The sequence below is a fragment of the Oncorhynchus gorbuscha genome, linkage group LG24 (genome assembly GCF_021184085.1).
Source record: "Oncorhynchus gorbuscha isolate QuinsamMale2020 ecotype Even-year linkage group LG24, OgorEven_v1.0, whole genome shotgun sequence".
NCBI classification, from domain to species: Eukaryota; Metazoa; Chordata; class Actinopteri; order Salmoniformes; family Salmonidae; genus Oncorhynchus; species Oncorhynchus gorbuscha.
The window spans coordinates 61,731,709-61,757,615 of NC_060196.1; the positions used below are offsets into that span (position 1 = coordinate 61,731,709).

At 46.7% G+C, this 25,907-nt stretch overlaps 1 protein-coding gene across 1 annotated transcript; it reads left to right on the top strand.

The window, feature by feature from the left end:
- The first annotated feature begins 1,362 nt into the window (after positions 1 to 1,362).
- Positions 1,363 to 19,551, top strand: LOC124012749 (nucleoporin NUP42-like). Its single transcript, XM_046326686.1, has 7 exons — positions 1,363 to 1,614; positions 10,210 to 10,531; positions 10,808 to 10,896; positions 16,048 to 16,124; positions 16,486 to 16,572; positions 17,827 to 17,953; positions 18,898 to 19,551. The coding sequence occupies exons 1-7, from the start codon at positions 1,476 to 1,478 to the stop codon at positions 19,464 to 19,466; spliced, it is 1,410 nt and encodes a 469-aa protein (XP_046182642.1). The 5' UTR covers positions 1,363 to 1,475; the 3' UTR covers positions 19,467 to 19,551.
- The last annotated feature ends 6,356 nt before the right edge of the window (positions 19,552 to 25,907 follow it).

Below are 25,907 nucleotides of genomic sequence, written 5' to 3' on the forward strand. Positions count from 1 at the left end.
CACACACACACACACACACACACACACACACACACACACACACACACACACACACACACACACACACACACACACACACACACACACACACACACACACACACACACACACACACACACACACACACACACACACACACACTCTTTGAGCAGTATGATATTTTATGTCACAAGGTGGAAATGGGAAAAGATCTCACCATACTTGGGGCTCCCAACTGGAACAGCGGTCTAAGGCACAGCATTGCTAGAGATATCACTACAGACCCCTGGTTCAATTCCAGGCTGTGTCCCAACCGGCCATGATTGGGGGTCCCATAGGGCGGTGCACAATTGGCCTAGCGTCATCGGTTTAGGGTTCGGCTGGGCTCGGCCTTCATTGTAAATAAGATTTTGTTCTTAACTGATTTAAATTAAGGTTAAATAAATACAAAAAAATACTTCCCTGGGTTTTTGCTCGGGTCAACTCCTTATCCCTAATGCATGCTAAACCTTCCTCACATTTGCATGGGCTTGTTGTCAACCATACAAAATTCTATTTGCAGGAATATTACGGTGGAGTGTCTCTTATACAATATTGGGAAAGAGACTTTTCAGTCTATTGGTGGTGTATGTTATTGGTGACCTGGGATTTGTGATACTGTGCTGTGCTGTGTGTGTGTGTGTGTGTGTGTGTGTGTGTGTGTGTGTGTGTGTGTGTGTGTGTGTGTGTGTGTGTGTGTGTGTGTGTGTGTGTGTGTGTGTGTGTGTGTGTGTGTGTGTGTGTGTGTGTGGTACTGTGTAAACACTGCACGGCCCTCCAGGTGAAACTCAACTGAATCTCACCTCAACAGGTTGTGTGTTGTCATGGCGAGACTCGCCACAGGTGAAACAACAGGTTGTGTGTTGTCATGGCGAGACTCGCCACAGGTGAAACGCTCTGGAATGTGGAGTTGGCAAAGCGGAATCCAAAAGAAACACTGTGTTCCTCCCTCTTTCACTTTGTCTCTCTGTCTTGCAACTCTTTCACTTCTAAGTTAAAAATAGCATAGTTTACATAGCAACTGTACTATCAACACTGACAATGCAGACAATCGTGTTGCTCTAAACACAGACTACGTATGTACAGTATTTAAGCACCCATATGCACCTGACGCACACACACACACACACACACAATACAATAATACTACAAATTGTATAGAGTCTTGGGTAATATAGCCTAATTATGTAATTATTTTCGGTACTATTGTCTGCTGTGGCTGGTGATCATTTTGATTGACGATTCCTTTCCCGGATGCAGTACCAAAACCAAACACATGAGCGCGTTGTTGCGTTACCCGCCTTGAACCTGACGTCATAGACCCGCGACATTCCTTCACGTGGATTTTCAAAATGGCGTAATTTGAAAGAAAACAATGTGGTGTTGAAAACTATTGTGGGGAAACGAGAGGATTTCATTTCATTCACCGCACCGGTAATTGTAAATCCTGCCACACTATGACGGTGTGCAACTTTTGGATGCAAGGCCGGTGTCGATATGGCGACAAGTGTTGGAATGAGCACCCAAAAGGAGGAGGAGGAGGAGGAGGAAATTACAACAACCGTCCCCCTCAACAGTCCAACAGAGGAGGAGGAGGTAAGGGGTAACTAGTAGCTAGTCTCTGCCCCAAAGGGTTTCATCTTTACTTTCGACAACAAAGCCGGCGCAGCGTGGGAGCCGGGTCCCCAGACTACAAGTCTGTACTCTCCACCGTAGCTAAAAGACATAAACTCAACTATAACATTTGTTTTGTTTACCTTTTAGCCTAGCTAGTTACGTTTCTTTCTAGTAGTCTCGGCTTTACATCCGTTACAAGATGTTACGGCAGTGGGATAAAGACGGTGGTTATGAGGAACACTTGTATTGTAATGTGACTTGTGATGGTTTTTGGTTCACTGGTTATTTGGACCAATCACTAATTCCCGCGTGTGAACCAGTATCTGTCTGAATGTTTTGAAAACGTTTGTTAAGAGCAAAATATGGTATGGTCGTGGGTAGTCCTCTTCAGAATGTAACTGTGGGGGAAATGATGCTGTTGGTGATGAAAAATCCGCGCTCGGACGAGCCCTGAAACTCCAGTCACGTCCCAGGTGAAAAAGGTGAGGGCAAGAGGGTATGTCACTTATTGAGATGCAAAACAATATTGTGATGCTTTTGACAGCAAAAAAATAAATAAATGAAAGGGCAGATGGCTTGGAGAACGTGTTTAAAAAAAAATGTTTAACCTTTATTTAACTGGTCAGTTAAGAACAAATTCTTATTTACAATGACGGAAGGTATCTGCCAGGAAAATGAGAAGGTGTCTGAACTTGAGCGAAAAGGTGAATGAGGCGGAGAGATGCCAGCAGGTGGAACCAGAGGCTCCATCGAATTCCAGAGCAGGTGGGGGAGGACACCAAATGTAGAGTTGTTTACATCTGTGGAGCTCTCTCTCTGTCTCTCTATCTCTCTATCGCTATTTCTCTATCCCTCTCTCTCATTTGAGAGAGAGCCAGAGTCGAACTCGGACAGACCTGGCAGGCCTAAACAAGGCCTGATTGCTAAGTGAAAAGCAGCCTTTTATTATAAAGATGTCTCCCCCTTGTGGGAGTTAGAATACTTTGGTAACGTTATGAACAGTATAATGACATGGACATCTTTTGAGTTACAACTTTTTTTCTTAGCTTTTCTGTAGGTTGTTGGTTGAAATTGATGTCTTTTATCTCCTTGTTCTATTAATGTCAGGGTTATTGGGGATTTACTCAAAACCTAAGGCTATTTATATTGAAAACGGTTTAATGGAGACATTCTACAAGAGACTCATGCTTGTTCTTCCGATTTAGCTTTTTTGAAAAAAATCAATGGAGTAACAATATCTGGTTATCATATGGCAACAACCACTCTGCAGGTGTAGCTGTTTTAAGATGTGTATTTAAAGGGAAGGTCATCAGTAGTAAGACTCACCACTCTGGAGGAGATTAATAGAGTTAAAGGTGTATTTAAAGGGAAGGTCATCAGTAGTAAGACTCACCACTCTGGAGGAGATTAATAGAGTTAAAGGTGTATTTAAAGGGAAGGTCATCAGTAGTAAGACTCACCACTCTGGAGGAGATGAATAGAGTTAAAGGTGTATTTAAAGGGAAGGTCATTAGTAGTAAGACTCACCACTCTGGAGGAGATTAATAGAGTTAAAGGTGTATTTAAAGGGAAGGTCATCAGTAGTAAGACTCACCACTAGGACATGTCCAGATAGTCAAGATTTGACTTCTAATCCATTAGATAGCACTGTAGTAAAGGTATCCATTGAACCATCTGATCATAAAGTTGGATCTGAAGTTAATAAACCCAAATCTGAGTTATAGGAAACTCAATAGTAGACTGTTGGTAGATGATCATTTCAAGATGGATGTCAAAGATATTATACAAGACAATTGGAGGAAAGCCCAAACTATTTGTCATTGGGGGGGGGGGGCAGGTAGCCTAGTGGTTAGAGCGTTGGACTTGTAACCGAAAGGAATCCCTGAGCTGACAAGGTAAAAATCTGTCTTTCTGCCTCTGAACAAGGCAGTTAACCCACTGTTCCTAGACCAGTTAACCCACTGTTCCTAGACCAGTTAACCCACTGTTCCTAGACCAGTTAACCCACTGTTCCTAGACCAGTTAACCCACTGTTCCTAGACCAGTCAACCCACTGTTCCTAGACCAGTTAACTCACTGTTCCTAGACCAGTTAACCCACTGTTCCTAGGCCAGTTAACCCACTGTTCCTAGACCAGTTAACCCACTGTTCCTAGACCAGTTAACCCACTGTTCCTAGACCAGTTAACCCACTGTTCCTAGACCAGTTAACCCACTGTTCCTAGACCAGTTAACCCACTGTTCCTAGACCAGTCAACCCACTGTTCCTAGACCAGTCAACCCACTGTTCCTAGACCAGTTAACCCACTGTTCCTAGACCAGTTAACCCACTGTTCCTAGACCAGTTAACCCACTGTTCCTAGACCAGTTAACCCACTGTTCCTAGACCAGTCAACCCACTGTTCCTAGACCAGTCAACCCACTGTTCCTAGACCAGTTAACCCACTGTTCCTAGACCAGTTAACCCACTGTTCCTAGACCAGTTAACCCACTGTTCCTAGACCAGTTGACCCACGGGAAATATTGTGAATGAATAAAGTATGAGATGAGGGAGAAAGACATTTCTGAACTTTAAAAGATTGAGGGAAAAGAGATTTAAGGACATACTTTCTCTAATCTTTATGGATGAAGAAGGAAAGGGTCAATTATGGACCGAATGTATGAAGAAATGGACCGACTGTATGAAGAGAGCTAAATATATCAGCTAAATGTATCAGCTAGATGTATCAGCTAAATGTATCAGCTAGATGTATCAGCTAAATGTATCAGCTAAATGTATCAGCTAAATATATCAGCTAGATGTATCAGCTAGATGTATCAGCTAAATATATCAGCTAGATGTATCAGCTAAATGTATCAGCTAGATGTATCAGCTAGATGTATCAGCTAAATATATCAGCTAGATGTATCAGCTAGATGTATCAGCTAGATGTATCAGCTAGATGTATCAGCTAAATGTATCAGCTAAATATATCAGCTAAATATATCAGCTAAATATATCAGCTAAATATATCAGCTAAATATATCAGCTAAATGTATCAGCTAAATATATCAGCTAGATGTATCAGCTAAATATATCAGCTAGATGTATCAGCTAAATGTATCAGCTAAATGCTAAATTGTTAGCTAAATGTATCAGCTAAATGTATCAGCTAAATGCTAAATTATTAGCTAAATTATTACTGAATTCTATTCCTATTTTCATATTTTTATATTTCATGTCTTCAAGGAGGCAATTGATTTAGGGGTCCTGCCTGTTTCTATGACACAAGGCCTCATTTCTGTAATACCCAAACCAAACAAAGATCCTATGATCTTTGGTTAATCAAAGGGCTACCCAGACCCCACCCTTCTATGCTGCTGCTACTCTCTGTTTATTATCTATTAATAGTCAGTTTAATAACTCTACCTACATATTACCTCAATTACTTTGACTAACCGGTGGCCCTGCACATTGACTCTGTACTCCGTTACTCTCTCTCTGCGTCTGATTCCTGCACACACACCTAGTCCCGCGTGACACCAACACCTCATTTGGCCGCCTTTCCTTCAAGTTCTCTGCTGCCAGTGACTGGAACGAATTGCAAAAATTGCTGAAGTTGGAGACTTTTATTTCCCTCACCAACTTCAAACATCAACTATCTGAGCAGCTAACCGATCGCTGCAGCTGTACATAGTCCATCTGTAAATAGCACACCCAATCTATCTACCTCATCCCCATACTGTTTTTATTTTATTTACTTTCCTGCTCTTTTTGCACACCAGTATCTCTACTTGCACATCATCATCTGATCATGTATCACTCCAGTGTTAATCTTCTAAATTGTAATAATTCTCTCCTATGGCCTATTTATTGCCCACCTCCTCATGCCTTTTGCTCACACTGTATATAGACTTTCTTTTTTCTACTGTGTCATTTACTTGTTTATTGTGTTATTGGCTTGTTTATTGTTTACTCCATGTGTAAGTCTGTGTTGTTGTCTGTGTCACACTGCTTTGCTTTATCTTGGCCAGGTCGCAATTGTAAATGAGAACTTGTTCTCAACTGGCCTTCCTGGTTAAATAAAGATTAAAAAAAAACATAAATATCAATAAGGATAGTTTTAGGGTGTTATGACACTTCATATCAATAAGGATCAATAAGGATAGTTTTAGGGGTGTTATGACACTTCATATCAATAAGGATCAATAAGGATAGTTTTAGGGGTGTTATGACACTTCATATCAATAAGGATCAATAAGGATAGTTTTAGGGGTGTTATGACACTTCATGTCAATAAGGATCAATAAGGATAGTTTTAGGGGTGTTATGACACTTCATATCAATAAGGATCAATAAGGATAGTTTAGGGGTGTTATGACACTTCATGTCAATAAGGATCAATAAGGATAGTTTTAGGGGTGTTATGACACTTCATATCAATAAGGATCAATAAGGATAGTTTTAGGGGTGTTATGACACTTCATATCAATAAGGATCAATAAGGATAGTTTTAGGGGTGTTATGACACTTCATATCAATAAGGATCAATAAGGATAGTTTTAGGGGTGTTATGACACTTCATATCAATAAGGATCAATAAGGATAGTTTTAGGGGTGTTATGACACTTCATATCAATAAGGATCAATAAGGATAGTTTTAGGGGTGTTATGACACTTCATATCAATAAGGATCAATAAGGATAGTTTTAGGGGTGTTCAGATACGAGATAAAAGGTTCACAATTGGCTGATGACAACAACATATATTTTTTATAAAGATCTTAATGAAGTCATGAAAGCTATTGAGAGTATTGTTGTTGTTGAGAGTATCCATGCCTTCACACATGTGTCAGGTTTATCTCTGAATATTAGGAAATGTCAATTATTTGCATTGAAAAGATGTGACTTAAACTCGGCCTGGTTATATCCCTGTAAAGGATGTTTTCACATGTCTTGGTGTTAAAGTTTACGAAGATCAGAAAGAAAAGGCCAATTGTAAATTTCTCTCCGATTGTAGAGAAAATTGGAAAGAGATATAAGTCCTGGTTATTAAGAGATCTTTATCTGGTTGTTTTTTTTTGTCAACAACAACAACAAATCCCCACATAGATATACAATCTGGAATTATAAAGACAAGTTACAAAAACAAGTTTTTCCAGATCTGGTTTTACAATAGCATTATCTGGGTTAAACAAATATTGAAACTTGATGGACAACTAAATGATTATCCAGAATTCATGAGAACAACACATTGTGCTATTCTTCTTTTAGGAGAACATAACAATACTCCAACCTGTGGAAGATTTTGTTTTGTTTTCTTAATTCAGCTAGAAGGAATTTTATGTTTCTAAACTATAAATGTAACAGCACACACTCCCGTTCAAAAGTTTGGGGTCACCTAGAAATGTCCTTGTTTTAGTCCATTTAAAATAACATCAAATTGTACGAAATACAGTGTAGACATTGTTAATGTTGTAAATGACTATTGTAGCTGGAAACTACTGATTTATTAAAATGAAATATCTACATAGGTGTACAGAGGCCCATTATCAGCAACCATCACTCCTGTGTTCCAATGGCACGTTGTGTTAGCTAATCCAAGTTTATCATTTTAAAAGGCTAATTGATCATTAGAAAAACAAATTGCAATTATTCTGGCATAGCTGAAAACTGTTATGCTGTTTAAAGAATCAATACAACTGGCCTTCTTTAGACTAGTTGAGTATCTGGAGCATCAGCATTTGTGGGTTTGATTACAGGCTCAAAATGGCCAGAAACAAAGAACTTTCTTCCCGAAACTCGTCAGTCTATTCTTGTTCACAGAAATGAAGGCTATTCCATGTGAGAAATTGCCATGAAACTGAATATCTACTCCCTTCACAGAACAGAGCAAACTGTCTCTAACCAGAATAGAAAGAGAAGCGGGAGTGACTGAAAAGATGAAGGATTCTCAGATCCTCAAAAAGTTGTACAGCTGCACCATTGAGAGCATCCTGACTGGTTGTGTCACCGCCTGGTATGGCAACTGCTCGCATCTGACCGTAAGGCGCTACAGAGGGTAGTGAGAACAGCCCGATACATCACCGGGGCCAAGCTTCCTGCCATCCAGGACCTATTTACTAGGCGGTGTCAGAGGAAGGCCCCAAAAAATGTTTAGACTCCAGCCGCTCAAGTCCAAGTCTGTTTTCTGCTACAACAGCAGTAGCAGAGTCACGAGTCTAGGACCAAAAGGCTCCTTAACAGCTTCTACCTCAAAGCCAAAAGACTACTGAACAGTATGGCAGTAGCAGAGTCACGAGTCTAGGACCAAAAGGCTCCTTAACAGCTTCTACCTCAAAGCCAAAAGACTACTGAACAGTATGGCAGTAGCAGAGTCATGAGTCTAGGACCAAAAGGCTCCTTAACAGCTTCTACCTCAAAGCCAAAAGACTACTGAACAGTATGGCAGTAGCAGAGTCACGAGTCTAGGACCAAAAGGCTCCTTAACAGCTTCTACCTCAAAGCCAAAAGACTACTGAACAGTATGGCAGTAGCAGAGTCACGAGTCTAGGACCAAAAGGCTCCTTAACAGCTTCTACCTCAAAGCCAAAAGACTACTGAACAGTATGGCAGTAGCAGAGTCACGAGTCTAGGACCAAAAGGCTCCTTAACAGCTACTACCTCAAAGCCAAAAGACTACTGAACAGTATGGCAGTAGCAGAGTCACGAGTCTAGGTCCAAAAGGCTCCTTAACAGCTTCTACCTCAAAGCCAAAAGACTACTGAACAGTATGGCAGTAGCAGAGTCATGAGTCTAGGACCAAAAGGCTCCTTAACAGCTTCTACCTCAAAGCCAAAAGACTACTGAACAGTATGGCAGTAGCAGAGTCATGAGTCTAGGACCAAAAGGCTCCTTAACAGCTTCTACCTCAAAGCCAAAAGACTACTGAACAGTATGGCAAGAGCAGAGTCATGAGTCTAGGACCAAAAGGCTCCTTAACAGCTTCTACCTCAAAGCCAAAAGACTACTGAACAGTATGGCAGTAGCAGAGTCACGAGTCTAGGACCAAAAGGCTCCTTAACAGCTTCTACCTCAAAGCCAAAAGACTACTGAACAGTATGGCAGTAGCAGAGTCATGAGTCTAGGACCAAAAGGCTCCTTAACAGCTTCTACCTCAAAGCCAAAAGACTACTGAACAGTATGGCAGTAGCAGAGTCATGAGTCTAGGACCAAAAGGCTCCTTAACAGCTTCTACCTCAAAGCCAAAAGACTACTGAACAGTATGGCAGTAGCAGAGTCACGAGTCTAGGACCAAAAGGCTCCTTAACAGCTTCTACCTCAAAGCCAAAAGACTACTGAACAGTATGGCAGTAGCAGAGTCATGAGTCTAGGACCAAAAGGCTCCTTAACAGCTTCTACCTCAAAGCCAAAAGACTACTGAACAGTATGGCAGTAGCAGAGTCATGAGTCTAGGTCCAAAAGGCTCCTTAACAGCTTCTACCTCAAAGCCAAAATACTACTGAACAATTGATCAAATGGCAGTAGCAGAGTCACGAGTCTAGGACCAAAAGGCTCCTGGGCTATTTACATCGACCCCCCCCCCTCTTTGATTTTACACTGCTGCTACTCACTGTCTATCTATGTATAGTCACTTTACAAATTACCACGAATAACCTGTACCCCCCCCCCCCCCCCACATTGACCCGGTACCGGTACCCCCTGTATATAGTCTCGTTATTGTTATGTCATTTTGTTACTTTTTTTATGTTTTTTTTATTTTTTTACTTTTGTTTTATTTTGTCAAAACATTTACATTTACATTTAAGTCATTTAGCAGACGCTCTTATCCAGAGCGACTTACAAATTGGTGCATTTACCTTCTTAACTTTTTTTAACTACCCCGTTGGTTGAGGGCTTGTAAGTAACATTTCGGTAAGATCTGCACCTGTTGTATTTGCCTCATGTATCAAAATACGATTTGATTTGCTCATACGAAGGTTCTAGTAATGAATTTTGCCTCGATGCTTTTGGGAGACGAGGTCCTGGCTAGTAAAACAACTGTTTTGGCGATAGCAGAAACCGATTGGCTAATTCATTGAAAGTGTGTCGTCGTGCAGTCTAGCAACACACTTCTCCCATCCAGTATTTGTATTTATTTAACCTTTTATCAAACTAGGAAAGTCGGTTAAAGAACTATTTATTATTTAAAATGACGGCCTACCCCCCCGGCCAAACCCGGACGACGCCGGGCCAAACGTGCGCCGCTCTATCGGACTCTCAATCACGGCCGGTTGTGGGGTAGACTAGTGGTTAGAGCGTTGGACTAGAAACCTGAAGGTTTCAAGTTCAAACCCCCGAGCTGACAAGGTACAAATCTGTCGTTCTGCCCCTGATCAGGCAGTTAACCCACTGTCCCCAGGCCGTCATTGAAAATAAGAATTTGTTCTTAACTGACTTGGCTAGTTAAATAAAGGTAAAATAAAAAAAATACAGCCTGGATTTGAACCAGGGACTGCAGTGACACCTCTTGCACTGAGATGCAGTGCCTTAGACCGCTGCGCCACTCAGGCAGCCCGTATTGAGGTAGTCTAATCTATGAACATCCTGTTTTCAGGATTTGAGAACAGAGTGTGGGTGAACCCAGCTCAGAGGTCTGGAGGAGGAAGCTACGTCCAGCCGTCATCCTTCTCCTCCCAGCAGGGTGGGGATGACTGGGGTAGAGGGGGAGGAAGAGGTGGTGGAGGTGGTGGAGGTGGTTGCAACAACTGGGGTCCAGGCGGAGGAGGAGGAGGAGGAGGAGGAAGAGACAGCCAAGTCAAGAGTTCCAGTTTCAGTTTTGCAGCCCCCTCTCCAAACCACAACAGATTTTCTGCCTTGAGCACACAGAGCAGCTTCGACAGGGGTGGGAGTGAAGGGGAGGACAATGGAAAACACTTGTAAGTCCAGTGATTGGTTGTGTGGATACCGTTTTCATTATGCTATTCAGAATTCACACACACACACACACACACACACACACACACACACACACACACACACACACACACACACACACACACACACACACACACACACACACACACACACACACACACACACACACACACACACACACACACACACACACACACACACACACACACACACACACACACACACACACACACACTGTACAAAGTCATGTAATAGCCATGGTCTTCTCTCGTCAACAGAGAGACCATCCAGAAAGATATGGAGATCTGGGAGACTTCAGGCCAATGGCTTTTCTCCTGCTACTCTGTCCTCAAAGATAGCATCTCAGGTAAGACAAACAGCTTAGTTACTCTGTCCTCAAAGAAAGCATCTCAGGTAACACAAACAGCTTAGTTACTCTGTCCTCAAAGAAAGCATCTCAGGTAAGACAAACAGCTTAGTTACTCTGTCCTCAAAGAAAGCATCTCAGGTAAGACAAACAGCTTAGCTACTCTGTCCTCAAAGAAAGCATCTCAGGTAACACAAACAGCTTAGCTACTCTGTCCTCAAAGAAAGCATCTCAGGTAAGACAAACAGCTTAGTTACTCTGTCCTCAAAGAAAGCATCTCAGGTAACACAAACAGCTTAGCTACTCTGTCCTCAAAGAAAGCATCTCAGGTAAGACAAACAGCTTAGTTACTCTGTCCTCAAAGAAAGCATCTCAGGTAACACAAACAGCTTAGCTACTCTGTCCTCAAAGAAAGCATCTCAGGTAAGACAAACAGCTTAGTTACTCTGTCCTCAAAGAAAGCATCTCAGGTAAGACAGACAGCTTAGCTACTCTGTCCTCAAAGAAAGCATCTCAGGTAAGACAAACAGCTTAGCTACTCTGTCCTCAAAGAAAGCATCTCAGGTAAGACAGACAGCTTAGCTTCGGTCTGTCCCACTGTAGGATCGTCTGGTTGGATACAGCTGTTAACTATTACCCACTAGACAGGGGGGGATTTACAGGAAGTGGTTTCGGGGGTGCAGCCCCGGGGGCTGCGAGTGGTTTTGGACAGGCGAGTGGAGGGTTTGGGGTTTGGTAGCAAGGGCAGGGGAGACTGGGGGGGGCAGCAGGCAAGGGCAGGGGAGACTGGGGGGCAGCAGGCAAGGGCAGGGGAGACTGGGGGGCAGCAGGCAAGGGCAGGGGAGATTGGGGGGGGGGGCAGCAGGCAAGGGCAGGGGTGACTGGGGGGCAGCAGGCAAGGGCAGGGGAGACTGGGGGGCAGCAGGCAAGGGCAGGGGAGACTGGGGGGCAGCAGGCAAGGGCAGGGGAGACTGGGGGGGCAGCAGGCAAGGGCAGGGGAGACTGGGGGGGCAGCAGGCAAGGGCAGGGGTGACTGGGGGGCAGCAAACTGTCTCTTCTCCCCCAGAGCCAGCTGAGTGAAGAGGAACTGAAGGAGTTTGGAGGGAAAAGGTTCACCCTGGGACAGATACCACTCAGACCCCCCTGTTGATATGCTGGTGGTCTGATCCCACCACACAGACCCCCTGTTGATATGCTGGTGGTCTGATCCCACCACTCAGACCCCCCCTGTTGATATGCTGGTGGTCTGATCCCACCACTCAGACCCCCTGTTGATATGCTGGTGGTCTGATCCCACCACTCAGACCCCCTGTTGATATGCTGGTGGTCTGATCCCACCACTCAGACTCCCCCTGTTGATATGCTGGTGGTCTGATCCCACCACTCAGACCCCCCCTGTTGATATGCTGGTGGTCTGATCCCACCACTCAGACCCCCTGTTGATATGCTGGTGGTCTGATCCCACCACTCAGACCCCCCTGTTGATATGCTGGTGGTCTGATCCCACCACTCAGACCCCCTGTTGATATGCTGGTGGTCTGATCCCACCACTCAGACCCCCTGTTGATATGCTGGTGGTCTGATCCCACCACACAGACCCCCCCTGTTGATATGCCTGTGGTCTGATCCCACCACACAGACCCCCCTGTTGATATGCCTGTGGTCTGATCCCACCACTCAGACCCCCCTGTTGATATGCTGGTGGTCTGATCCCACCACACAGACCCCCTGTTGATATGCTGGTGGTCTGATCCCACCACTCAGACCCCCTGTTGATATGCTGGTGGTCTGATCCCACCACACAGACCCCCTGTTGATATGCTGGTGGTCTGATCCCACCACTCAGACCCCCCTGTTGATATGCTGGTGGTCTGATCCCACCACTCAGACCCCCTGTTGATATGCTGGTGGTCTGATCCCACCACTCAGACCCCCTGTTGATATGCTGGTGGTCTGATCCCACCACTCAGACCCCCTGTTGATATGCTGGTGGTCTGATCCCACCACTCAGACCCCCTGTTGATATGCTGGTGGTCTGATCCCACCACTCAGACCCCCTGTTGATATGCTGGTGGTCTGATCCCACCACTCAGACCCCCCTGTTGATATGCTGGTGGTCTGATCCCACCACTCAGACCCCCTGTTGATATGCTGGTGGTCTGATCCCACCACTCAGACCCCCTGTTGATATGCTGGTGGTCTGATCCCACCACTCAGACCCCCCTGTTGATATGCTGGTGGTCAGACCCCCTGTTGATATGCTGGTGGTCTGATCCCACCACTCAGACCCCCCTGTTGATATGCTGGTGGTCTGATCCCACCACTCAGACCCCCCTGTTGATATGCTGGTGGTCTGATCCCACCACTCAGACCCCCCTGTTGATATGCTGGTGGTCTGATCCCACCACTCAGACCCCCCTGTTGATATGCTGGTGGTCTGATCCCACCACTCAGACCCCCTGTTGATATGCTGGTGGTCTGTCAGACCCCCTGTTGATATGCTGGTGGTCTGATCCCACCACTCAGACCCCCTGTTGATATGCTGGTGGTCTGGTCCCACCACACAGACCCCCCTGTTGATATGCCTGTGGTCTGATCCCACCACACAGATCCCACCCTCCCCCCTGTTGATATGCCTGTGGTCTGATCCCACCACTCAGACCCCCTGTTGATATGCTGGTGGTCTGATCCCACCACACAGACCCCCCTGTTGATATGCTGGTGGTCTGATCCCACCACTCAGACCCCCCTGTTGATATGCTGGTGGTCTGATCCCACCACTCAGACCCCCCTGTTGATATGCTGGTGGTCTGATCCCACCACTCAGACCCCCCCCCCTGTTGATATGCTGTTGTGGTCTGATCCCACCACTCAGACCCCCTGTTGATATGCTGGTGGTCTGATCCCACCACTCAGACCCCCCTGTTGATATGCTGGTGGTCTGATCCCACCACTCAGACCCCCTGTTGATATGCTGGTGGTCTGACCCCCTGTTGATATGCTGGTGGTCTGATCCCACCACTCAGACCCCCTGTTGATATGCTGGTGGTCTGATCCCACCACTCAGACCCCCCTGTTGATATGCTGGTGGTCTGATCCCACCACTCAGACCCCCTGTTGATATGCTGGTGGTCTGATCCCACCACTCAGACCCCCCTGTTGATATGCTGGTGGTCTGATCCCACCACTCAGACCCCCTGTTGATATGCTGGTGGTCTGATCCCACCACTCAGACCCCCTGTTGATATGCTGGTGGTCTGATCCCACCACTCAGACCCCCTGTTGATATGCTGGTGGTCTGATCCCACCACTCAGACCCCCCTGTTGATATGCTGGTGGTCTGATCCCACCACTCAGACCCCCTGTTGATATGCTGGTGGTCTGATCCCACCACTCAGACCCCCTGTTGATATGCTGGTGGTCTGATCCCACCACTCAGACCCCCTGTTGATATGCTGGTGGTCTGATCCCACCACTCAGACCCCCTGTTGATATGCTGGTGGTCTGATCCCACCACTCAGACCCCCTGTTGATATGCTGGTGGTCTGGTCCCACCACTCAGACCCCCCTGTTGATATGCTGGTGGTCTGATCCCACCACACAGACCCCCTGTTGATATGCCTGTGGTCTGATCCCACCACTCAGACCCCCCTGTTGATATGCTGGTGGTCTGATCCCACCACACAGACCCCCCCTGTTGATATGCTGGTGGTCTGATCCCACCACTCAGACCCCCCCTGTTGATATGCTGGTGGTCTGATCCCACCACACAGACCCCCCTGTTGATATGCTGGTGGTCTGATCCCACCACTCAGACCCCCCTGTTGATATGCTGGTGGTCTGATCCCACCACTCAGACCCCCTGTTGATATGCTGGTGGTCTGATCCCACCACTCAGACCCCCTGTTGATATGCTGGTGGTCTGATCCCACCACTCAGACCCCCCTGTTGATATGCTGGTGGTCTGATCCCACCACTCAGACCCCCTGTTGATATGCTGGTGGTCTGATCCCACCACTCAGACCCCCTGTTGATATGCTGGTGGTCTGATCCCACCACTCAGACCCCCTGTTGATATGCTGGTGGTCTGATCCCACCACTCAGACCCCCCTGTTGATATGCTGGTGGTCTGATCCCACCACTCAGACCCCCCTGTTGATATGCTGGTGGTCTGATCCCACCACTCAGACCCCCTGTTGATATGCTGGTGGTCTGATCCCACCACTCAAACCCCCTGTTGATATGCTGGTGGTCTGATCCCACCACTCAAACCCCCTGTTGATATGCTGGTGGTCTGATCCCACCACTCAGACCCCCCTGTTGATATGCTGGTGGTCTGATCCCACCACTCATACCCCCTGTTGATATGCTGGTGGTCTGATCCCCCCCTGTTGATATGCTGGTGGTCTGATCCCACCACTCAGACCCCCTGTTGATATGCTGGTGGTCTGATCCCACCACACAGACCCCCCTGTTGATATGCTGGTGGTCTGATCCCACCACTCAGACCCCCTGTTGATATGCTGGTGGTCTGATCCCACCACTCAGACCCCCCTGTTGATATGCTGGTGGTCTGATCCCACCACTCAGACCCCCTGTTGATATGCTGGTGGTCTGATCCCACCACTCAGACCCCCCCTGTTGATATGCTGGTGGTCTGATCCCACCACTCAGACCCCCCCTGTTGATATGCTGGTGGTTGATCCCACCACTCAGACCCCCTGTTGATATGCTGGTGGTCTGATCCCCCCACCATGGACATCTGCTAAATGGCTCGTCTCCTTTTCCCCTGTGTGTGTGTGTGTGTGTGTGTGTGTGTGTGTGTGTGTGTGTGTGTGTGTGTGTGTGTGTGTGTGTGTGTGTGTGTGTGTGTGTGTGTGTGTGTGTGTGTGTGTGTGTGTGTGTGTGTGTGTGTCTTACAGTCCCTACTGCTCCATGAGATGTTGTTTATTAGTTTGTTTTAAAAAGTCATTTTGCTGTTTGCTTGAGTAGTTGGACATGGAAAGGAGTTTCTATGCGATCAGGGCTCTCTGTATATTACTGTACGTTGTCATGAATTAGTTTTGGACTTGGGGGGGGGGGCTGTGATTTTAACTCCAGCATATTGAATGGATGTGGACGGCATTGAACCGGGTCTCCTCCTCTGTGCAGGGTTCACAGAGCTCTCACCAGAGGAGCTGAGACTGGAGTACTACAACACCAAGCCGTCTGGAGACCTGCAGGGATATGTGAGTAGAATCACATGCATGTGTCCCTTTATCTGCATGAACACTGGATAACGTGAAGCCAACTCTGCACTGGGATTCAATGTCATGAAGACAATATGTTATTGATCCATACGAGACAGGCATTTGTCTCCTGCTTTTTAACGAACCCTTTCCGATACTCACACACACACACACACACACACACACCTTATGTAGAGGTGGCTGTAGTGGTCATAGTGCAGTGTCCAATGGACAGTTTAGGGGCGTTAAGTTCCTTCTAACTTAAGGACAGCGATTCCAGAGTGTACCGCCATTGGAGTACAATTTGATTTGATATGTGTCTGTATCGGCCAATCAATGCTACCTTCTTGTGTGTCTGCAGGCTGACATCATCAATCAGCTGCTCAACCAATGGAGAAGCAGAGTCCAGGAGCTGAGGGCTATGAGCGGCAACACCAGAGTCGCTATGGTAACACACACACACACACACTACTTTCTGTAGTAATACGACAAAACAAAATAGGTAGTCTTATACACTAACCGCTCAAAAGGTCAAAAGGTCGGGGTCACTTAGACATGTCCTTGTTTTTGAAAGAAAGGCCCCCAAAAAATGTGTCCATTTTGAAAATAACAACAAATTGATCATAAATACAGTGTAGACATTGTTAATGTTGTAAATTACTGTTGTAGCTGGAAAACGGCTGATTTTCTTAAGGAATATCTACATAGGTGAACAGAGGCCCATTATCAGCAACCATCACTCCTGTGTTCCAATGGCACGTTGTTTTAGCTAATCCAAGTACAGAGGCCCATTATCAGCAACCATCACTCCTGTGTTCCAATGGCACGTTGTGTTAGCTAATCCAAGTTTATCATTTTAAAAAGGCTAATTGATCATTAGAAACCCATTTTGCAATTATGTTAGCACAGCTGAAAACTGTTGTTCTTATTAAAGAAGCAATAAAACTGGCCTTCTTTAGACTAGTCGAGTATCTGGAGTATCAGCATTTGTGGGTTCGATTACAGGCTCAAAATGTCCAGAAACAAAGACCTTTCTCCTGAAACTCGTGTCTCTTCTTGTTCTGAGAAATGAAGGCTATTCCATGTGAGAAATTGCTAAGAAACTGAAGATATCATACAACGTTGTGTACTACTCCCTTCACAGAACAGCACAAACTAGCTCTAACCAGAATAGAAAGAGGAGTGGGAGGCTCCGGTGCACAACTGAGCAATAGGACAAGTACATTAGAGTGTCCAGTTTGAGAAACAGTCACCTCACAAGTCCTCAACTGGCAGCTTCATTAAATAGTACCCGCAAAACACCAGTCTCAACGTCAACAGTATATGCCATTTAGCAGACGCTTTTATCCAAAGCGACTTACAGTCATGTGTGCATACATTCTACGTATGGGTGGTCCCGGGGATCGAACCCACTACCCTGGCGTTACAAGCGCCATGTTCTACCAACTGAGCTACAGAAGGACCAGTGAAGAGGCGACTTCAGGATGCTGGCCTTCTAGGCAGTTACAAAGAAAAAACCATATCTCACACTGTCCGATAAAATAAAAATAAAAGATTAAGACGGGCAAAAGAACACAGACACTGGACAGAGGAACTCTGCCTGGAAGGCCAGCATCCCGGAGTCACCTCTTCACTGTTGACGTTGAGACTGGTGAACGGTAGTGTATGTACAAGGTGAGTAATACTGTCTCTTCTCTCCCAGCTTGCAGAGCTGGGCAACCCAGCACCACAGGCAGCGTCTGGAGGCTTTGGGTCGACACCAGTGACCGGCTTTGGGTCGACACCAGTGACCGGCTTTGGGTCCTCAGCACCATCTGGCTTCGGAACAGGTAAGATCTGCTGTAGCCTGTGTTCTTCATAGGAAGACAATACAAATGGAATACAGGCATGGAGGCCTTCTGTAACTCCTATGTGGACTGGATAAGATCCCCTCTAACTCCTGTGTTGACTGGCTAAGACCCTCTAACTCCTGTGTTGACTGGCTAAGATCCCCTGTAACTCCTATGTTGACTGGCTAAGACCCTCTAACTCCTGTGTTGACTGGCTAAGACCTTCTGTAACTCCTATGTTGACTGGCTAAGACCCTCTGTAACTCCTATGTTGACTGGCTAAGACCCTCTAACTCCTATGTTGACTGGCTAAGACCCTCTAACTCCTATGTTGACTGGCTAAGACCCCCTGTAACTCCTATGTTGACTGGCTAAGACCCCCTGTAACTCCTATGTTGACTGGCTAAGACCCCCTGTAACTCCTATGTTGACTGGCTAAGACCCTCTAACTCCTATGTTGACTGGCTAAGACCTTCTAACTCCTATGTTGACTGGCTAAGACCCTCTAACTCCTATGTTGACTGGCTAAGACCCTCTAACTCCTATGTTGACTGGCTAAGACCCTCTAACTCCTATGTTGACTGGCTAAGACCCTCTGTAACTCCTATGTTGACTGGCTAAGACCTTCTGTAACTCCTATGTTGACTGGCTAAGACCTTCTGTAACTCCTATGTTGACTGGCTAAGACCCTCTAACTCCTATGTTGACTGGCTAAGACCCCCTGTAACTCCTATGTTGACTGGCTAAGACCCCCTGTAACTCCTATGTTGACTGGCTAAGACCCTCTGTAACTCCTATGCTGACTGGCTAAGACCCTCTAACTCCTATGTTGACTGGCTAAGACCCTCTGTAACTCCTATGATGACTGGCTAAGACCCCCTGTAGGACGATATCTCCCTGGTACGTCTCTCAATCTAAAGCTCGACTCTCTCTCCTCTCTCTAGGTTTTGGAGTGCCAGCCCAGGCTCCAGCCCAGGACACCGCAGGTGTCAGCAGTTTCAGCTTTGCTGCGCCGAGTGCAGGAGGCTTTGGTTCGGCTGCTCCAAAGCCTGCAGCGTCTGGTTTTGGCAGTGCTGTGGTGGGTGCCGCACCATCTCCCGCTGGGATCGGCTCTACGGCCGCCTCTGCTCCCTCGGCAGCAGGTTTCTCCTTTGCCGCCCCTGCTGCCAACAAAGACCTAACTACTGCCAGTTTCGGGGCTTCTGCTTCAGGGTTTGGAGCTGCTGCCTCTGCTTCCGGGTTTAGCTTCACCTCGACGGCCACTAGTGGTGGAGGATTTACAGGAAGTGGTTTCGGGAGTGCAGTCCCGGGGGCTGCGAGTGGTTTTGGACAGGCGAGTGGAGGGTTTGAGGGTTTGGTAGCAAGGGCAGGGGAGACTGGGGGGGCAGCAAACAGTCTCTTCTCCCCCCAGAGCCAGCTGAGTGAAGAGGAACTCAAGGAGTTTGGAGGGAAGAGGTTCACCCTGGGACAGATACCACTCAGACCCCCCCCTGTTGATATGCTGGTGGTCTGATCCCACCACTCAGACCCCCTGTTGATATGCTGGTGGTCTGATCCCACCACTCAGACCCCCCTGTTGATATGCTGGTGGTCTGATCCCACCACTCAGACCCCCTGTTGATATGCTGGTGGTCTGATCCCACCACACAGACCCCCCTGTTGATATGCTGGTGGTCTGATCCCACCACTCAGACCCCCCTGTTGATATGCTGGTGGTCTGATCCCACCACTCAGACCCCCCCTGTTGATATGCTGGTGGTCTGATCCCACCACACAGACCCCCCTGTTGATATGCTGGTGGTCTGATCCCACCACTCAGACCCCCTGTTGATATGCTGGTGGTCTGATCCCACCACTCAGACCCCCCTGTTGATATGCTGGTGGTCTGATCCCACCACTCAGACCCCCTGTTGATATGCTGGTGGTCTGATCCCACCACTCAGACCCCCTGTTGATATGCTGGTGGTCTGATCCCACCACTCAGACCCCCCCCTGTTGATATGCTGGTGGTCTGATCCCACCACTCAGACCCCCTGTTGATATGCTGGTGGTCTGATCCCACCACTCAGACCCCCTGTTGATATGCTGGTGGTCTGATCCCACCACTCAGACCCCCCTGTTGATATGCTGGTGGTCTGATCCCACCACTCAGACCCCCTGTTGATATGCTGGTGGTCTGATCCCACCACTCAGACCCCCTGTTGATATGCTGGTGGTCTGATCCCACCACTCAGACCCCCTGTTGATATGCTGGTGGTCTGATCCCACCACTCAGACCCCCTGTTGATATGCTGGTGGTCTGATCCCACCACTCAGACCCCCTGTTGATATGCTGGTGGTCTGATCCCACCACTCAGACCCCCTGTTGATATGCTGGTGGTCTGATCCCACCACTCAGACCCCCTGTTGATATGCTGGTGGTCTGATCCCACCACTCAGACCCCCTGTTGATATGCTGGTGGTCTGATCCCACCACTCAGACCCCCTGTTGATATGCTGGTGGTCTGATCCCACCACTCAGACCCCCCTGTTGATATGCTGGTGGTCTGATCCCACCACTCAGACCCCCTGTTGATATGCTGGTGGTCTGATCCCACCACTCAGACCCCCTGTTGATATGCTGGTGGTCTGATCCCACCACTCAGACCCCCTGTTGATATGCTGGTGGTCTGATCCCACCACTCAGACCCCCTGTTGATATGCTGGTGGTCTGATCCCACCACTCAGACCCCCTGTTGATATGCTGGTGGTCTGATCCCACCACTCAGACCCCCTGTTGATATGCTGGTGGTCTGATCCCACCACTCAGACCCCCTGTTGATATGCTGGTGGTCTGATCCCACCACTCAGACCCCCCCTGTTGATATGCTGGTGGTCTGATCCCACCACTCAGACCCCCTGTTGATATGCTGGTGGTCTGATCCCACCACTCAGACCCCCTGTTGATATGCTGGTGGTCTGATCCCACCACTCAGACCCCCTGTTGATATGCTGGTGGTCTGATCCCATGCTGGTGGTCTGATCCCACCACTCAGACCAGACCCCCTGTTGATATGCTGGTGGTCTGATCCCACCACTCAGACCCCCCTGTTGATATGCTGGTGGTCTGATCCCACCACTCAGACCCCCTGTTGATATGCTGGTGGTCTGATCCCACCACTCAGACCCCCTGTTGATATGCTGGTGGTCTGATCCCACCACTCAGACCCCCTGTTGATATGCTGGTGGTCTGATCCCACCACTCAGACCCCCTGTTGATATGCTGGTGGTCTGATCCCACCACTCAGACCCCCCTGTTGATATGCTGGTGGTCTGATCCCACCACTCAGACCCCCCTGTTGATATGCTGGTGGTCTGATCCCACCACTCAGACCCCCTGTTGATATGCTGGTGGTCTGATCCCACCACTCAGACCCCCCTGTTGATATGCTGGTGGTCTGATCCCACCACTCAGACCCCCTGTTGATATGCTGGTGGTCTGATCCCACCACTCAGACCCCCTGTTGATATGCTGGTGGTCTGATCCCACCACTCAGACCCCCTGTTGATATGCTGGTGGTCTGATCCCACCACTCAGACCCCCCTGTTGATATGCTGGTGGTCTGATCCCACCACTCAGACCCCCCCCTGTTGATATGCTGGTGGTCTGATCCCACCACTCAGACCCCCCCCTGTTGATATGCTGGTGGTCTGATCCCACCATGGACATCTGCTAAATGGCTCGTCTCCTTTTCTTTAACTGACCTGATGAGGAAAGAGCTGGACTGAATGAGTAAAAACCCTTGATCTGACTGGATTCTACTGATCTACTGATTCTGAATGATGTCCTGCTTCAACCAAGAGGGTGGTCCTGGTAATAGTGCCTTGTCATTTGGTTGAAATGTTTTCTTTTTAAAATGAAGGGGGAGCAGAATGTAATGTAGATATCATTATCACAGGCTACTTACTGGTGGTCTGCAGGGACTTCATATTTCAACATTAAAATCAGTTTTAATTATGGCTGGCTGTTGTGTGCTTTCATCTAAGCCCCCCCCCCTTCCCCTTCCTCAGGTGTTGTATGAATGATACTTTTTGACAAGTAACAAAACGCGGACAGTCACACACACACATTTAAAATACCATTTACTCATAATACAACAGAAACCAACTGTGGTGTGTGTGTGTGTGTGTGTGTGTGTGTGTGTGTGTGTGTGTGTGTGTGTGTGTGTGTGTGTGTGTGTGTGTGTGTGTGTGTGTGTGTGTGTGTGTGTGTGTGTGTGTGTGTGTGTGTGTGTGTGTGTGTGTGTGTGTGTGTGTCTTGCAGTCCCTACCCTTCCGTGAGATGTTTTTTGTTTTGTTATGGTCATTTTGCTGTTTGCTTGAGTAGTTGGAGATGTGCGATCATGACTCTGTATATTACTGCGTTGCCGTAAATTATTTTTGGAGCCCTGTTGGCTTGTCTTGTGGGGTGTGTATTGGGTGTCTGAAGAGACCCCTGGTGGCTTGTCTTGTGGGGTATGTATTGGGTGTCTGAAGAGACCCCTGGTGGCTTGTCTTGTGGGGTGTGTATTGGGTGTCTGAAGAGACCCCTGGTGGCTTGTCTTGTGGGGTATGTATTGGGTGTCTGAAGAGACCCCTGGTGGCTTGTCTTGTGGGGTGTGTATTGGGTGTCTGAAGAGACCCCTGGTGGCTTGTCTTGTGGGGTATGTATTGGGTGTCTGAAGAGACCCCTGTTGGCTTGTCCTGTGGGGTATGTATTGGGTGTCTGAAGAGACCCCTGGTGGCTTGTCTTGTGGGGTGTGTATTGGGTGTCTGAAGAGACTCCTGGTGGCTTGTCTTGTGGGGTATGTATTGGGTGTCTGAAGAGACCCCTGGTGGCTTGTCTTGTGGGGTATGTATTGGGTGTCTGAAGAGACCCCTGGTGGCTTGTCTTGTGGGGTGTGTATTGGGTGTCTGAAGAGACCCCTGGTGGCTTGTCTTGTGGGGTGTGTTTTGAGTGTCTGAAGAGACCCCTGGTGGCTTGACTTGTGGGGTGTGTATTGGGTGTCTGAGCTGAATGTTATTTGATTATGCAAACAATCTGGTATATATTACAGTAAATATTCTCATAACTAGTAGAGAAGATGAAGACGAAGAGAACTAGTCAACCCTCAACCATAAAGGACTATCACGCCTGTTGTTGATGTTTAGTTCTGTATGTGCAGTTAAAGGGAAATGTTTCTATTTCCCAAACTAACTCAAAGAATATCAGAATATCGATTTTACAACAGCTGCTAATTAACCAGTTACCTCTACAATCTTGTTCTGAAAGTCGTATAGTCTGTGAATCTGCACAGACCCGGGTCTCACCAATGAGTTCGTACCACACCAATCTTAGATGAATATTTATTTGCTAAAATGATGATAAAAGATACACATAGACAAAACACATTATAGTCTATTGATTAGAACTTAGTATAACGGGCCAACACACTATGGCGCGTGTTATCCAAAATGGGGATTTCAAAGAGCGAGAGAGAAAAAAGTACACGGAGAGAAATATACATTTGGGTGAATTTGTCAGCTATGCTATTCTAACCCTAGCCTTGCCCCAAACTGCCGCTCTTATGGGTCAGAATATAATGATGTAATTACGTGGGGAAGGTCTCTGAGGATTCTCTGCGTGGACCGTTCAGGGGACAGTTGAGGCTTCTCGATGACGCACTTCTCCGGCGCACCTTTCTGGTCGTCCTCACGATGTCAGTGTCCTTTTGGCTTAGTGGTCTGTTCCCTCACCCTTTGCTCTGGAAGGGGTCTTCTGAGGACAGACAGCTCTGTAGCTCAGAGCTCACAGCATAGGAATGAAACCTTTTAGATACCATGATTCGCTGGGATTGGATGCTAGGTGGTTCGACTTGAATTCACCCGCTTAGATATAGCGGGTAGCTTGGGTAGAAAAATATTTCTTTGTCTTCAAACTTGCGTTGCGTTTTGGGTTCGTTGACTTTTTAGACCTTGGCTGCAGCTTGGGTCACTTAGTCTTCTCTGTAAATTATTTTCTCACAGGTTTTATACCCTCGTGTCAGAAGTGGGCGTAACCGCCTTTTAGGGCAATTCTCGTACCAAGTTAATGAGGCAAGGTCTAGATTTGATTCAAATGTATAAACATCAAACGTATACTAGGTTTTCTGTACAGCACTTTGAGATATCAGCTGTTGTACGAAGGGCTATATAAATAAGTTTGATTTGATTTGAAACATATACTAGGTAAACTGTTGATGTTACAATGTTTTTGAAATAACGTCATCTATTAACCTTTTAATAACAAAACAAAAATGACATACATTTTCATATTCCATCTATCGTCATGACCACCATTGTGGCTGACGGAAACCATTGTTCCGTTTATTTCATGTTTAATGTTCTGAGGCTGGTTCTCCATAGTAACAGAACAAAAGGAATTTGTCTGTGGCCTGAGATTTACCAGGGGATTGAGGGGTCATAAACCCCCCACATCTTCAGACCCCTAGATCTCTCCTCCTCTGTTGGGGTTGAGAGATAATCTGTAGGGTGTGGTCTCCTGTAACCTGACCTGACCAGGACAGTCATGACAGTTTTAACCATGAATACTGACCCTCCAATGTTAAACCAAGGAGATTAATTTCCTCAACTGGCTCAGTGGTCACATTCTTTATGTTCTCCAATTTGAGGTCTTAGAGAGTGTTTTTAATCAAATAAAATACTTTTAGTTGTAGATGTATATAAGACCTGTTCGTTATTAATCACCCATTATGTAACTAACTCATTATTTAGAGTTTCATTGAGCTCAACTGGCTTTGGAATCATCCGAATCATTCTAGCTTTGTGTTTAAGACCAGTGGCAAATCACTGTTAAAAATAGAGAAGAGTAATGGCCCAAGGCAACTGCCCTGAGGGACACCCCCACTACATATCTGATGTTCGAGAAGCTTCCTTTGAAGAACACTCTCTGGGTTCTATTGGATAAGTAACTCTCCTACCCTATGATGGCAGGTGATGTAAAATCATATATAGTGAGTTTCTTCAATAACAATTTATAATCAATAACATCAAACGCTGCACTGAAATCTAACAACACAGCTCCAACTATCATCTTATCCTTGTCTTTTAACCAATCATCCTTTATCTGAGTTAGTTGTGAAGAGAGCACGACAAAGCCTATTCCCCCTCAGGAAACTAAAAAGATTTGGCATGGGTTCTGAGATCCTCAAAAGGTTCTACAACTGCAACATCCGAGCATCCTGACTGCTTGCATCACTGCCCCGGTATGGCAACTGCTCGGTCTCCGACCGCAAGGCACTACAGAGGGTGGTGAAGCTAAGCTTCCTGCCATCCAGGACCTCTATACCAGGTGTCAGAGGAAGGTCCTAAAAGGAGGAAGCCTGTTCTTTCTACTACGGCACAGCAAGTGGTACCAAGTCTAGGACAAAAAGGTTTCTCCACAGTTTTTACCCCCAAGCCATAAGACTCCTGAACAGGTAATCAAATGGCCACCCGGACTATTTGCATTGTGTGCTTCCCCCCCCCTCAACCCCCCTTTTACGCTGCTGCTACTCTCTTTTCATCATAAATGCACAGTCACTTTAACTACACCTACATGTACATATTATCTCAATTAGCATGACTAACCGGTGCTTGTATATAGCCTCTCTACTGTATATAGCCTCTCTACTGTATAAAGCCTCTCTACTATATATAGCCTCTCTACTGTATATAACCTCTCTACTGTATATAGCCTCTCTACTGTATATAACCTCTCTACTGTATATAACCTCTCTACTGTATATAGCCTCTCTACTGTATATAACCTCTCTACTGTATATAGCCTCTCTACTGTATATAGCCTCTCTACTGTATATAGCCTCTCTACTGTATATAACCTCTCTACTGTATATAGCCTCTCTACTGTATATAGCCTCTCTACTGTATATAGCCTCTCTACTGTATATAGCCTCCC